Raw genomic sequence first — 16,377 nt, 5'->3', positions numbered from 1 at the left:
GTGGGAGGAAGCCAAAGTACTTGGAGGTCACGGGGAGAACGTACAAACTCCGTACAGACAGCACCCGTGGTCAGGACCGATCCCGGGTCCCTGGCGCTGTGAGGTAGTAATTCTACTGCTGTGCCCCCATGCCCCCATACTCTGTACTTAATCTGGGATTGTACCTGTGTATGGCTATATGTTACTGCTCTGTACGCACAATATGATTCACTGTACCTTGGTACATGTGATAATGAAGAACCATTGAACAATTTGGGACGGCACGGTGGTGCAGCGGTAGAGTTGCTGCCGTTCAACGCCAGAAGCCCTGATTCCATCCTGACTACAGGTGCTGTCTGTACGCTGTTTGCACGTTCTCCCCGTGACCCCGTGGGTTTTCTCCGGGTGCTCCGGTTTCCGCCCACACTCCAAAGACGTGCAGGTTTGTAGGTTAATTGGCTTCGGTAATTCGGTAAGTGTAACATTTGTCCCTCGTGTGGAGGATAGGCCAACGTACAGGGCGATCGCTGGTCAGCGTGGAATCGTTGGTTTGAAGAACCTGTTTCCACGCTGTATCTCTAAACTAAACTAAACTACAAAACTAAACATTGAAAAATTAACCCTCATTGCAGAGAATTTGGATGCATCTCAGACCATCACACATACCAGCCTCCCTTCCATTGACCCCATCTGCACCTCACACTGCCTCGGCAAGGCCAGCAGCATCATCAAGGACCAGTCACACCCTGGACACTCCCTCTTCTCCCCCTCCCATCGGACAGAAGGTGTGGAAGTGTGAAAACGCTCACCTCCAGATTCAGGGACAATTTCTTCCCAGTTATCAGGCAACTGAACCATCCTACCAACAATTAAGAGAGCGGTCCTGAACTACTATCTACCTCACTGATGACCCTCGGACTATCTTGAATCAGACATTACTGGCTTTATCTTGCACTAAATGTTATTCATGTTATTCCCTTTATCATGTATCTGTACACTGTGAATGGCTCGGTTGTAATGTATTGTCTCTCCACTGACTGGTTAGCTCGCAACACAAGCTGTTTGTTGTACCATGATACACGTGACAATAAACTAAACTCAACACATTGAGACTGAGATCAGTTCCAGGGCGGGCATGGACGTAAGGAGCAGGGGAGGGGGAGCTGAGACCACCGTGATCTTCTGCCTTGTTCCTGGCGACGGGATGTATGTGTGGCAGGAGGTTGCGTTTATTCCCCTCCAGTGTGTGCTTGACAAATGGTTGACTAATGCTGTTATTGCGTCATCATCTCACATCCATGTGCAGAATATCACCCAGTTGATGCTGTTATCCCAGAACTGCTGTCAGCATCTTGGGTAACAGATTTCCTAAATTGCAGCTTTGTGGATGAATTTGTTTAAATAAGTATTTCTTGGCGTAGAGATGCCTTCAGGCCGAATGGAACAAGACTGAGTCCCTTGTTTAAGAGGGAACTGCAGATGCTGGAGAATCGAAGGTTACACAGAAAAGCTGGAGAAACTCAGCGGGTGCAGCAGCATCTATGGAGCGAAGGAAATAGGCAACGTTTCGGGCCGAAACCCTTCTTCAGACTGATCGGGGGTGGGGGTGGGTCGGGACAAGAAAGGGAAAAGGAGGAGTAGCCAGAAGGCTGGAGGGTGGGAGGAGATAGTAGGGGAGCTGAGGAAGGGGAGGAGACAGCAAGGACTAACAGAATTGGGAGAATTCGATGTTCATGCCCCGGGGGTGTAGACTCCCCAAACGGAATATGAGGTGCTGTTCCTCCAATTTCCGGTGCTGCTCGCTGTGGCCATGGAGGAGACCCAGGACAGAGAGGTCGGAGGCGGAGTGGGAGGGGGAGTTGAAGTGCTGAGCCACCGGGAGGTCAGCTTGGTTATTGCGGACCGAGCGGAGGTGTTCGGCGAAACGATCGCCCAACCTCCGCTTGGTCTCACCGATATAGATCTGCTGGCATCTAGAGCAGCGGACGCAATAGATGAGGTTGGAAGAGATGCAGGTAAACCTCTGTCGCACCTGGAACGACTGCTTGGGTCCTTGAACGGAGTCGAGGGGGGAGGCAAAGGGACAAGTGTTGCATCTCCTGCGGCCGCAAGGGAAAGTGCCCGGGGAGGGGGTGGACCGAGAGGGAAGGGAAGAATTGACAAGGGAGTTATGGAGGGAGCGGTCTTTGCGGAAGGCAGATATGGGGGGAGATGGGAAGATGTGGCGAGTAGTGGGGTCACGTTGGAGGTGGCGAAACTGACGGAGGATTATTTTTTGTATGTGACGGCTGGTGGGGTGAAAGGTGAGGACTAGGGGGACTCGGCCCTTGTTGCGAGTGGGGGGATGGGGAGAGAGAGCAGTGTTGCGGGGTATGGAAGAGACCCTGGTGCGAGCCTCATTTATGGTGGAGGAGGGGAACCCCCGTTCCCTGAATAGTGAGGACATTTCAGATGTCCTGGTGTGGAACGCCTCATCCGTGGAGCAGATGCGGCGTAGACGGAGGAATTGGGAGTAGGGGATGGAGTCCTTACAGGAAGCAGGGTGGGAAGAAGTGTAGTCCAGATAGCCATGGGAGTCAGTGGGTTTATAGTGTATGTCGGTTAGAAGTCTATCACCTGCAATGGAGATAGTGAGGTCAAGGAATGGTAGGGAAGTGTCGGAAATGGTCCAGGTGTATTTCAGTGCCGGATGGAAATTAGTGGTGAAGTGGATGAAGTCAGTCAGTTGTGTGCGGGTGCAGGAGGTGGCACCAAAGCAGTCGTCGATGTAGCGGAGGTAGAGGTTGGGGATGGGGCCCTGGTATGTATTGAACAAGGATTGCTCGACGTAACCTACAAATAGGCAGGCATAGCTGGGGCCCATGCGTGTGCCCATAGCTACGCCTTGTATTTGGAGGAAGTGGGAGGAGTCGAACGCGAAGTTATTGAGGGTAAGGACCAGCTCCGCTAGGCGGAGGAGAGTGTCAGTGGCTGGGTATGGGTTGCTTCTCTGGTCGAGGAAGAACCGGAGGGCTGTGAGACCATCGTGGTGGGGGATGGAGGTGTATAGTGATTGGACGTCCATGGTGAAGATGAGGGGGTGAGGGCCTAGAGAATTGAATGCGCGGAGACGACGGAGAGTGTCTGAGGTGTCTTGGACATAGGTAGGGAGGGATTTAACCAAGGGTGATAGGATGGAGTCAAGGTATTTGGAAATGAGTTCGGTGGGGCACGAACAGGCGGAGACAATGGGTCTTCCGGGACAGTCAGGTTTGTGGATTTTAGGGAGAAGGTAAAATCGGGCTGTGCGGGGCTGGGGAACGATGAGGTTGGAGGCTCGGTCGGGTAGGGCATTGGAGTGGATGAAGTTGGTGATTGGTGCTGGAGATGGTGGCCTGGTGCTCGTCAGTGGGGTCATGGTCCAGGGGTAAGTAGGAGGAGGTGTCCGATAGTTGGCGCGTGGCCTCAGCTTTGTAGAGATCGGCGCGCCAGACTACCACGGCACCTCCCTTGTCAGCGGGTTTGATAACCAAATCTGGGTTGTTGCGGAGTGAGTCGATGGCAGAGCGTTCCTGTGGTGAGAGATTGGAGTGAGACAGGGGAGTGGAGAAGTTGAGGCGGTTGATGTCGCGACGGCAGTTATTGATAAAAAGTTCTAAAGCCGGAAATTGGCCACGAGGGGGGTTCCACGAGGAGGGGGTGCGTTGGAGACGGGAAAAGGGGTCATCAGTGGGGGGCGAGGACTCCTTCCCATGGAAGTACGCTGTGAGGCGGAGGCGACGGTAGAAGCGCTCCAAGTCGTGGTGGGCGCGGAATTCATTGAGGTGGGGACGGAGGGGGACAAAGGTAAGACCTCTGTTGAGGACGGACCGTTCGGTGTTGGAGAGGGGGAGGTCGGGGGGGTTGGTGAACACTCGACAGGGATGGGGGTTGGGGCCGGAGGAAGGCAGGTGGGGACGAGGCGATGTGTGGTGGGGGGGGTGGTGGGTGGTCAGGGGGTGGGGGGGGAGAGAGGGCTGTGGTCCCTTGCAAGACTGAGTCCCTTGCTTGTCATGATGATGATGTATACCTTTTAATTGGTGAAAAGGCTTTGGTTTAGTTTAGCAGTTGAGTTGAGGAAGGAACTGCAGATGCCGGTTTACACCGAAGATAGACACAAGATGCTGCCATGTGTTGTCTAGGTTTAGCTAGGTACAAGTGTGGGTGCTTCATTTGCTGGGGAGTTATGGATGGAGTTGAACATTGCATTGATCAGCAGGTGGAAGCATCCTCATTGTTGGAGCAGCAGGTGATACTTTGTGAAATTGTGCCCCGTGCAACCAAGTCCCGGCTTTGGTCCTGACTACGTGTGCTGTCTGTGCGGAGTTTGTACGTTCTCCCTGTGATCACGTGGGTTTTCTACAGGTGCTCTGGTTTCCTCCCATACAAACTCCGTACAGACAGCACCCGTGGTCAGGATCAAACCCGGGTCCCTGGTGCTATGAGACAGCAACTCTACCGCTGTGCCCCTGACATTGCCATTGTGCTTTCTGTAGCTTAGCAGTTTTTTATTCCATGGACTATAGCCTTTTATTTCATGGGTTCCAATGTTGATCACATGCCATTTAGACGTGCACACATGCCTCATCAATGGCATTCCCCACAGCAACCATCTTAGTTGTTTCATCAATAAATTCAAGTTAGCAAGTCATGATTTACCTTCAAAAATCTATGCTGGCCTTCTCCAGTCGATCCCTACTTGTCCAAGTGGTTTCTCATTCTGTCCCGAACATCCCTGGCACTGAGCTGATGCTGACAAGTCGACCTTATTGGATTTGCCCTTTCCTTCTCTTTGAATGAGGGCGTTGCATTTGCAGGTTTCTCATCCTTGGGAACCAACCTAGAATCTGTTTGGATGATTATGGCCATGCAATTTCTTCCATACTCCCTTGTTCCCTAGGGAGTAACATTATTCCCGTTATTCCCTTATCATGTATCTGTACACTGTGAATGGCTCGATTGTAATCATGTGTTGTCTTTCCACTGACTGGTTAGCACACTACAAAAGCTTTTCACTGTACCTCGGTACACATGACAATAAACTAAACTCAAAGCCAAACTCAACCAGATAGAATATGTCTCACTTGGGCCACATGTTTTATCAGCAGTAAGTCCAGCTAGACTTCTCCGTTTTCTAATTTTTACCTTCCAGAATCTCAACCGTACCTTATTTATAAAAACATCTCCTTTGGTGAAAACGACCATGAAATGATTTGCTACATCAGCCATGCCTGTCCCTCCATCAGTAAATATTCCTCTTGGACAGACACAAAAAGCTGGAGTAACTCAGCGGGACAGGCGGCATCTCTGGATGGATGGAATGGGTGACGTTTTGGGTCGAGGCCCTTCTTCAGATGTTCCCCTAGGCCTGTGCTCTGTCCCGTCCCTCCTATTACAACTTCTTCCCGTCCACATGCCAAGATGATATTTTTGAACTCCCGGTTGCATTTGCTGCCAGCGTTTCTCAGGCACTCTCTCTGCCTTTCTTATTTCCTTCTGTTCTCAGCCTGGCTCTCACTTCTGTTAACAATCTGTCAGCTCACATATGCTTTTTATCCTCTGCTCGATTTTGCTCTTTCTCGTTTTAATCATCCTGGAACTCAGGCTCTATCTTTCCTTCTTCCCATGACAATGTGTCCACACTGTAGCTGAATCATCTCCACCTTAGAGCCCTGCATTGTTGTCTTGTAGTTTGGCCTGCCCCGCGTTGATTCCAACGTACCTGATTCACATCTGTTCGAATCCCATTGAAATTGGCCCTTCATCAATTGATTGCGTTTATTTCAATGCTATTTATGTGCACAAGAAGGAAATTGATAGGCAGTTGGTAGAAAAATAATTCACAGGCTGTTGAAGTGAGAGTGGCGAGATGGGATTGATTTTACGGGTGCTGACGCAGACCGCAATGGGCAACATCTGTCACTGATTTAACTCGTTCTGTGTCCGAGAAAGAAAATCAAAGTCACTAAAGTTGTCTGGAATGCCAAATCAAAAAGCATTTCCCTGTTCCCAGGCCACCATCTCCAGCACCATCACCAACTTCATCCACTCCAATGCCCTACCCGACCGAGCCTCCAACCTCATCGTTCCCCAGCCCCGCACAGCCCGATTTTACCTTCTCCCTAAAATCCACAAACCTGACTGTCCCGGAAGACCCATTGTCTCCGCCTGTTCGTGCCCCACCGAACTCATTTCCAAATACCTTGACTCCATCCTATCACCCTTGGTTAAATCCCTCCCTACCTATGTTCAAGACACCTCAGACACTCTCCGTCGTCTCCGCGCATTCAATTCTCTAGGCCCTCACCCCCTCATCTTCACCATGGACGTCCAATCACTCTACACCTCCATCCCCCACCACGATGGTCTCACAGCCCTCCGGTTCTTCCTCGACCAGAGAAGCAACCCATACCCAGCCACTGACACTCTCCTCCACCTAGCGGAGCTGGTCCTTACCCTCAATAACTTCACGTTTGACTCCTCCCATTTCCTCCAAATACAAGGCGTAGCTATGGGCACACGCATGGGCCCCAGCTATGCCTGCCTATTTGTAGGTTACGTCGAGCAATCCTTGTTCAATACATACCAGGGCCCCATCCCCGACCTCTACCTTCGCTACATCGACGACTGCTTTGGTGCCACCTCCTGCACCCGCACACAACTGACTGACTTCATCCACTTCACCACTAACTTCCATCCGGCACTCAAATACACCTGGACCATTTCCGACACTTCCCTACCATTCCTTGACCTCACTATCTCCATTGCAGGTGATAGACTTCTGACCGACATACACTATAAACCCACTGACTCCCATGGCTATCTGGACTACACTTCTTCCCACCCTGCTTCCTGTAAGGACTCCATCCCCTACTCCCAATTCCTCCGTCTACGCCGCATCTGCTCCACGGATGAGGCGTTCCACACCAGGACATCTGAAATGTCCTCACTATTCAGGGAACGGGGGTTCCCCTCCTCCACCATAAATGAGGCTCGCACCAGGGTCTCTTCCATACCCCGCAACACTGCTCTCTCTCCCCATCCCCGCACTCGCAACAAGGGCCGAGTCCCCCTAGTCCTCACCTTTCACCCCACCAGCCGTCACATACAAAAAGTAATCCTCCGTCAGTTTCGCCACCTCCAACGTGACCCCACTACTAGCCACATCTTCCCATCTCCCCCCATATCTGCCTTCCGCAAAGACCGCTCCCTCCATAACTCCCTTGTCAATTCTTCCCTTCCCTCTCGGTCCACCCCCTCCCCGGGCACTTTCCCTTGCAACCGCAAGAGATGCAACACTTGTCCCTTTACCTCCCCCCTCGACTCCGTTCAAGGACCCAAGCAATCGTTCCAGGTGCGACAGAGGTTTACCTGCATCTCTTCCAACCTCATCTATTGCGTCCGCTGCTCTAGATGTCAGCAGATCTATATCGGTGAGACCAAGCGGAGGTTGGGCGATCGTTTCGCCGAACACCCCCGCTAGGTCCTCAATAACCAAGCTGACCTCCCGGTGGCTCAGCACTTCAACTCCCCCTCCCACTCCGCCTCCGACCTCTCTGTCCTGAGTCTCCTCCATGGCCACAGCGAGCAGCACCGGAAATTGGAGGAACAGCACCTCATATTCCGTTTGGGGAGTCTGCACCCCGGGGGCATGAACATCGAATTCTCCCAATTTTGTTAGTCCTTGCTGTCTCCTCCCCTTCCTCAGCCCCCCTGCTGTCTCCTCCCACCCTCCAGCCTTCTGGCTACTCCTCCTTTTCCCTTTCTTGTCCCCACCCACCCCCGCCCCCGATCAGTCTGAAGAAGGGTTTCGGCCCGAAACGTTGCCTATTTCCTTCGCTCCATAGATGCTGCTGCACCCGCTGAGTTTCTCCAGCTTTTTTGTGTAACCTCCCTGTTTCTTTAGTCTTTTAGTTTAGTGTTGTGATACAGTGTGGAAACAGTCCCTTCTGCCCACCAAGACCATGCCGACCATCGATCGCCCCGTACACTAGCACTGTACTACACACACTAGAGACAGCTTTCCATTTTACCAAAGCCAATTAGCCTACAAACCTGTACGTCTTTGGAATGTGGGAGGAAACCGGGTCTCCTGGAGAAAACCCCCGCGGTCACAGGGAGAACATACAAACTCCGTACAGGCAGCACCCGTGGTCAGGTTCGAACCTGAGTCTCTGGCGCTGTGAGGCAGCAACTCTACCGCTGCACCACTGTGCCGTATCTGTTTTTTCTAATTGCATTTAACCAGAGGACATTGGTTTTAAGCTGAAGGGGGGGGAAAGATTTAATAGGAACCCAAGGGTTTTTTTTATACAAAGTGTGATGGGTGTATGGAACAAACTGCCGGAGGAGGTAGTTGAGGCAGGGACTATCACAACGTTTAAGATGCATTCAGACAGGTACATGGATAGGGCAGGTTTAGAGCGATATGGGCCAAAAGCAGGCAGGTGAGACTAGTGTAGATGGACATGTTGGTTAGCACGGGCAGGTTGGGCCGAAGGGCCTGTTTCCACGCTGTAAGTCTCTATGTGATCAGCCCGGTGGTGCTGGCTCGAAGGGCCGAATGGCCTACTCCTGCACCTATTGTCTATATTTCTTCTTCACAGAAATAAAACAATCCAATCCACCGGAGTTTAATAGTCTGGCTGGATTATATCACAGTAGATTTATTCAGCTCTTTTTGCTTGCAAATTGGCTTTATTATTCAACCTTATAAGATTGGCCTTTATTTCAACTACCCCCTGCAGCCAAGCATTGACAGAGCAAGCTGCAATCCACTGTGTAATGACATCCCTCTTAACCTTTCAGTGTGCTCTTTCATGCTTTATAAAATCAATGGCTCCTTGACATTAACTCCTCTTTCTTTATTCACACTAAAATGGATTAAATCTCCTTCTGAAACCTGGAAACAATGCCGGTGTCTCGAGCAAATCTCTTCTAATAACTGCAAAGTTCCACTGCTGGTGTCATCCTGAACAATGTATATTACATGCACCCTGTAGAGACTTCAATATTCTCAAAGCGCTGCCGAAACAATGACGTACTTATTCCTTCTTTACATCTTTGTAACTTGCAGTCCCAATTTCATTTAATAATACCTAAAAGTGCTCCGAGCTGTATGTGAATGAGTTGACAGAGGATTAAACACACAATCCATTGGCATGCTCCTCAGACATGAGACGCCAACCAGCAAATGTGATCAATGACAACGATCAGGTTAAACTTGCAAACGGTTTTTATTGATGAAATGGTTCCTCGCTATGATAAAGCAAAATAGGAATAACATGGTTACATCTCTTGTCAAAATATTGTTAGAAAAGGAGGAAATGGGAGTTAATTTGTGGCGAGCACAACATAATGATGTTAAATGGTGAGCAGTGAAGTGGCAAAGAGGTTTAGAAGAACAGAAGGAATCAAGGCGTGGACTTCTGTCTAGATGTGGAGAGGATTCAGAATTCAAAGCTTCAAAGAGCCTTGCGAATGCTGGTGCAGATTTGCCGAAAGGTTAATTTGCAGATTGTGTCGGCAGTAAGGAAGGCAGATGCAACTCCAGCATTCATTTTGAGAGGATGAGAATATAAAAGCAGGGATGTAATGCTGAGGTTTTGTAAGGGGCTGGTCAGGCCACATTTGGAGTATTGTGAGCAGTTTTGTGCCCAGTATCTGAGGAAGATTGTGCTGGTGCTGGAGAGGGTCCAGGAAAGAGTGATCTCAGGGATGTTTGGGTTATGAGGAGAGTTTGAAGTCTCTTGGTCTGTACTCGCTGATGTTTAGAAGGATGAGGGGGGGGGGGGGGGGGGGGGGGGGGGGGGGGGGGGGGGGGGGGGAGGATCTCATTGAAACTGACTGGATAATGAAAGGACTGCAGAGAGTGGACATCAAAGATCCTATAGCATCTTTGGTGGACATTAAGAGGATATTTCCAGTGAAGGGAGGCTCTAGGAGCAGACGGCATAGCCTCAGGGAGGAGATGAGGAGGAATTTCTTTAGTCAGAGGCTGGTGAATCTGTAGAATTCAGACAGTGGTAGAGTTGCTGCCTCACAGCGCCAGAGACCCGGGTTCGGTCCCGGCTACGGGTGCTGTCTATGTGGAGTTTGCACGTTATCCCCGTAATCGCGTGAGTTTTCGCTGGTTGCTCCGGTTTCCTCCCACACTCCAAAGACATACAGGTTTGCAGGTTAATTGGCTTTGGAAAAATTGTCCCTAGTGTGTGTAGGGCAGTGCTAGTGTACGGGGTGATTGCCGCGTGCTAACTCCACACAGACAGCACCCGTAGTCAGGATCACACCCAGGTCTCTGGCACTGTGAGGCAGCAACTCTACTGCTGCGCCACTGTGCTGCCCTCTCTTTAATGAAAAGTCAGCCCACTGAGTCGGCAGCGTCCAGCAATCCCAGCACACTCACACTATCCTACACACACTAGGCATAATTTACAATTTTTATCGGAGCCAATGAACCTACAAACCTGCACGCATTTGGAGTGTGGGAGGAAACCGGAGCACCCGGAGAAAACCCACACGGTCACAGAGAGAACGTGCAAACTCCGTATAGTCAGGATAGTTAGGATGGAACCCAGGTCTGTGGCTCTGTGAGGCAACAACTCTACTGCTACACCACTGTGCCACCCAAAGCTGGGGTGCTACTCTGCTGCTGGAGAGGGTGCTGCATCTCTCCAACAAAGCTTTTCCACATTTGATGTTGGGTTAATTTCAACAACGCCGCTGTTCTGGGAGCTTTGGCTGACTAATTCCACAAGTGCTCCTGAGAGTCGATAACTGAAATGTATCTTCCAGACACAAAGTAGAGCCAGCTATTGTCTGCTGCTTCAATAATTCCCATTGAAGGGTTGGTCATTTGTGAAATCCACCTGATGTCCGTATTGATTGGTCTGTGGAATTTTCCCCAGTGTGTTTTCTCTGGATCTTGTGGTGTAGTTCGAAGATCAGAAGACTCTGTGCCTTGCAGGCTCCCTCATTTTATATAATATCTGACTCGGGACTACCTCGTAAGTTCATAAATCGTAGGAGCAGAATTATCCGGCCCGTCGAGTCTACACCTCCATTCAATCACGGCTGATCTATCTGCCCCTCTCAACCCCATTCTCCTCATAACCTTTGACACCCGTATCAAGCAAGCACCTATCAATCTCCATTTTAAAAATACCCAAAGACTTGACCTCCACAGCCGTCTGTGGCAATGAATTCCACAGATTCACCACCATCTGGCTAAAGAAATTCCTCCTCATCTCCTTTCTAAAGGCACGTCCTTTTACTCTGAGGCTGTGCCCTTTGGTCCTCGACTCTCCCACTAGTGGAAACATCCTTTCCACCTCCACAGAGTGCTGGGGTAACTCAGCGAGCCATTCAGCATCCAGAGCACCCGGAGAAAACCCGTGCAGGTCACGGGGAGAACGTACAAACTCTGTACGGATTGCACCCGTAGTCAGGATCAAACCCGGGTGTCTGGCACTGTGAGGTAGCAACTCTACCGTGCCGCTACAAGATGGTTTCTGGAACAATAAAAGATCTTCGAACTGTTGACTATCGTTCGTCTTCTTTGTTTGACTGAAATGATTCCTTTTGCAAAGTTACAACGTTTTTTCTTGTTAACAGGAAATGACAAATGTTTTCAGCAAAGTGCTGGATCTGACGTATCCCATCACCTCCATGTTCTCAGGATCAGCTTTCAACAGAAGTATCAGCAACATCTTTGAGGACAAGCAGATAGAGGTACGCGGTGGGGCTGGCGAATCGGTTTGGAATCGGCTGAAAGGATCCGATCCTCTCCTCCACCCTTGTTCTTCGGTAGCCGGCAAACCGAACTGCCACCGCATCTGCAACGGCACACAGTTTAATTACACCAAAGCTTGGGAATGATGATAGGTTTCTGCCACTATCTCCCCCTCCCCAGAAATGATCTTAACATAGCGCCATACAGCACAGAAGTAGGCCCATCTGCCCAACTTATCCATGGCCGCTAAGATGCATATCCACGTTTAAGAAGGAACTGCAGATGCTGGAAACATCGAAGGTGGACAAAAGTGCTGGAGAAACTCAGCGGGTGAGGCAGCATCTATGGAGCGAAGGAAATAGGTGACGTCATCTATTCCTTCGCTCCATAGATGTTGCTGCACCCGCTGAGTTTCCGGAAGGGTCTCGTCCTGAAACGTCATCTATTCCTTCGCTCCATAGACACTGCCTCACCCGCTGAGTTTCTCCAGCATTTTTGTCTACCGTTAAAGCTTTGTGTGAAAGGGCTGCCCCTCAGGTAACTGAACAGAGGTTGTTTTTTAATTGCAGGACCTGTGGATTCCGTACTTCAACATCACGACGGACATAACGGCATCCTCCATGCGGGTTCATACTGACGGTGAGTGTGGCCTGGACACTTGTCCTTCCCCGCCTCAACGTGGTGGCTGGGATTCAGTGACCAGTGCCCATTTGACCAGAAGAAGGGTCTCGACCCACAACGTCACCTCTTCCTTCTCTCCAGAGGTGCTGCCTGTCCCACTGAGTTAAGGGCATGTCCCACTTACGCAATTGTTTTGGCGACTGCCAGCACCCGTAAGTGGGACAGGCTCTTTACTCCAGCATTCTGTGTCTGTCCCCATTTGGCCAGACGTGGGCAGGGAGGGACTCATGAATCAAACAAATAAGGTTTCAGACCCAACGCAGCAGCGAGAAAAGTCCAATTTTGGAAAAACCACCTCCAATAATTTGGGAACCAATAATGTCCGGCTGGTCTCTTCCAAAATAGCCGAAGAACTTGTCATGTTTACTAATTACCTTTGGTTTCTAAAGATGGGTCAAAAGGTAATGTAACTTTATTTCATGAAGCTTTGATATAATAACCCGTTGCTGAGGTCTCCCCTCTGCCACCTCCTCATGTGCGTACTCGTCTATTAATTGACACAGGAACAAAGAACTGCAGATGTTGGTTCATATACAAAAGGACACAACATGTTTAGTTAAGTTTAGAGATACAGTGCGGAATCAGGCCCTTCAGCCCACCGAGTCCATGCCGACCAGCGATCCCCGCACACTAACGCTATCCTACACACACTAGGGACAATTTGCATTTATACCACGCCAATTAGCCTACAAGCCTGTTCGTCTGTGGACTGTGGGTGGAAACCGGAGCTCTCTACGGGTGCTGTCTGTACGGAGTTTGCACGTTCTCCCCGTGACCTGCGTGGGTTTCCTCCGAGATCTTTGGTTTCCTCCCACACTCCAAATATGTACAGGTTTGTAGGTTAATTGACTTGGTAAAAATTGTAAATTGTCCCTAATGTGTGTAGGATAGTGTTGGTGTACGGGGGGGGGGGTCGCTGGTCGGTGGAGACTCGGTGGGCTGAAGGGTCTGATTCCACGCTGTATCTCTAAACTAAACTGAATAAAGAAGTGTTTGCATTCACTTCTGATGAACTTACCCAACAAACCTTGTCCGTTTGGGAAAATAATCTGAATTGCCGATGGTTTATGTTTGCATCATAACCCTGCAAGCATTTTGAAAGTAAGAGGAAAAATGTAATTTAAAAAAGAATCATACTTGATTGATTGAATCATCTAGAATACAACAAATTCTACCAATGCCTCATTTAAAAAACATGGAATTTTGAAGGGATCCTTGATAATTCAGTGCTCTTTAATACAGTCATAAAGGAGATAGCACTCGATTCAGAGTTGAACCAGAAGATAAAAGTCTGACTATAAGCACCATACTGAGGGTGGTATACCGTATAGCGCCGGGTTCAATCCTGACTATGGGTGCTGTCTGTACGGAGTTTGCACGTTCTCCCCGTGACCTGCGTGGGTTTTTCTCCGGGTGCTCCGGTTTCCCCCCACACTCCAAAGACGTGCAGGTTTGCAGGCTAATTGGCTTGGCGTAATTGTAAATTGTCCCTATTGTGTGTAGGATAGTGTTAGTGTGCGGGGATCGCTGGTCGGCACGGACTAAATGGGCCGAAGGGCCTGTTTCCGCGCTGCATCTCTAAACTAAACTAAAAGTGACTGGATCTTGTAAACAGCCACAATGGTCTATTTTGATGTTTACTAGAGCTCTCCTGTGATTTTTTTAAACATTTATTTGATAGATTGTCCAGTTTTATTTTCAGCCATCCTCAGAGCTGGGCCTTATCATTCCACATTAAGCAGAAGACACAATTTATTCCCAGCACCTGTACCCGCCCCAACAATGAGCTTAACCATGGAGGAGAATTTGCCCCTTTAATTTGTATTATCTTTAACATATCATTTAGGACTGAGATGGGCTCAATTTACTCAACAACGTACCTCGGTGACTGCCAATCACCACCCGCCCCCACCCCCCCAGACACTTATTATTATTTATTCAAATCGTTTGCTATGTCGCTCTTCCAGGGAGATGCTAAATGCATTTTGTTGTCTCTGTACTGAACACTGACAATGACAATTAAAATTGAATCTGAATGAGGAAAAAAATGTTTCACCCAGAGAGTTGCGAATTTGTGGAATTCTCTGCCACAGAAGCCAGTGGAGGCCAATTCACTGGATGTTTTCAAGAGAGAGTTAGATTTAGTTCTTAGGGCTAACGGCTAATGGAAATATTCTCCTCATCAGGGATGATATTCCTGGAGATGCAGCCACGTTTTATTTCCATTGTTAAGGAGAAATTGTCTTTACCCTTTGACTGAGAGTCTCCAGATTCGTCATTCTCTTCAGAAACAGACAGGTCCTTTAGTCGTCAAGATCAGGTACTCAGGTTCAAGCGACTCTCAAAGAGCTTGAAGAAGAAGAATACAGGTCCTCAATGATAATTTCTTCAGGCAAGGTTATTCTTTCTTTGTATCAGAGTGATTGGGGTTTTTTTGCAAGTAAATCAGAAGGAAACTGACTGAATAAAATCTAAAATTTTAATCACTTTGAACTTTACTTGAAGGATTCAGCGCGGAAACAGGCCCTTTGTCCCACTGAGTCTGTGCCGACCAGTGATCACCTTGTACACTAGCACTATCCTACACACTAGGGACAATTTACAATTTTGTTAAAGCCAATTAAGCTACAGACCTGTACGTCTTTGGAGTGTGGGAGGAAACCGGAGCACCTGAAGAAAACCCACGCAGGTCACAAGGAGAACGTACAAACTCCGTACAAATATAAAAGTTGAAGTATAAGACCTCCTTGTTGTCCTGATCCGAAACATCACCTGTATGACATTATCACGCATATTTGCCGTGTATGTGGCCGAGATATCTTTGTGCTTCACTTTATCTTATCTTCCCGTAAATGAGTGCCTTTCTCAATCCCCTTACTAAAATAACTCAAGCCACACTATTTTTACTGCTGATTCTCATTTGCCATTTAAACTTGCACATTTCCATTCTGATTATATGAAATACCAAATTAATTTTCATCAGAATGCAGGCTGTAATTACATTTTGCAAACTAATCAGTGGTGCCTGAAGTCATTTGGTTGCAGTTGTAACCAAGTGGTTGTTAAGAAAAGCAAACATCTCGGGAATTGCTCCTGCAATTGTTTTTGTGCCATGTTTTGTAAATATTTTAATAATCTCCATGGGACAATGAATACACATCCACCGGCTTTGAGCACACTGGAGATAGACACAAAGCTGGAGTAACTCAGCGGGTCAGGCAGCATCTCTGGAGAAAAGTAATATGTGATGTTTCGGGTCGAGACCCTTCTTCAGACAGAGTCAAGGGCGAGGGAAACGAGAGATACAGAACTAATGCATGAAAGATTTGCAAGAAACATAACGATGATAAATGAAGCAGGCCATTGATAGCTGTGTGCTTGGTGAAAACCAGTTACAGACAATGAGACTCAACAAGACGACTTTGAAACTGGTATTGACTTGGGTGGGGCAGGGATTTAGAGAGAGGAGATGCCAGGGTTACTTGAAGTTAGAAAAATCAATATTTATACCACTGGGTTGTTAGCTGCCCAAGCAAAATATGAGGTGGTGTTCCTCCAGTTTGCGTTTGGCCTCACTCTGTGACCAGCTTCTTCAGAGCACTCCGTCTGCCCGCAACTTCTGTTTTATTTCCACTCTCACACACACAAAACCTGAGATTATTTGACTCCCTTCTTTAAACTTGTGCTTCCGTGCTTCACCTACCCAGGATGACATTGGATTATTTTACCCAGAGAAGGGGAATCAAGTACCAGAGGGCAAACCCGGAGAAAACTCACCCAGTCACAGGGTTGAACCTACAAACTCGTGCAGACAGCACCCGTAGTCAGGATCGAACGCGGGTCTCTGGCGCTGTGAGGCAACAGCTCTAAAGATTTTTAAACATTTTCCATAAATGACAATGGAAACTCCAATCTCCCCCGTGAGGTAAATGAAGTACAGTTATGAAGAATAGGTCTACTGGCGTGGA

At 48.8% G+C, this 16,377-nt stretch overlaps 1 protein-coding gene across 2 annotated transcripts in view; it reads left to right on the top strand.

Moving 5' to 3' along the window:
- The window catches only part of pnpla7b (patatin-like phospholipase domain containing 7b), a 122,239-nt gene that overhangs the window by 93,779 nt on the left and 12,083 nt on the right, over nt 1–16,377 (top strand). For both annotated transcript variants that reach the window (XM_055660350.1, XM_055660349.1), the window contains exons 27-28: nt 11,611–11,727; nt 12,298–12,367. In XM_055660350.1, the coding sequence (XP_055516325.1) occupies nt 11,611–11,727; nt 12,298–12,367 (187 nt within the window). The remainder of the gene's footprint in view (nt 1–11,610; nt 11,728–12,297; nt 12,368–16,377) is intronic.

The sequence above is a fragment of the Leucoraja erinacea genome, chromosome 31 (assembly GCF_028641065.1).
Source record: "Leucoraja erinacea ecotype New England chromosome 31, Leri_hhj_1, whole genome shotgun sequence".
Classification (NCBI taxonomy): Eukaryota; Metazoa; Chordata; class Chondrichthyes; order Rajiformes; family Rajidae; genus Leucoraja; species Leucoraja erinaceus.
Note: the sequence above shows the minus strand (reverse complement) of the source record. Positions and strands in the feature narration are given on the sequence as shown.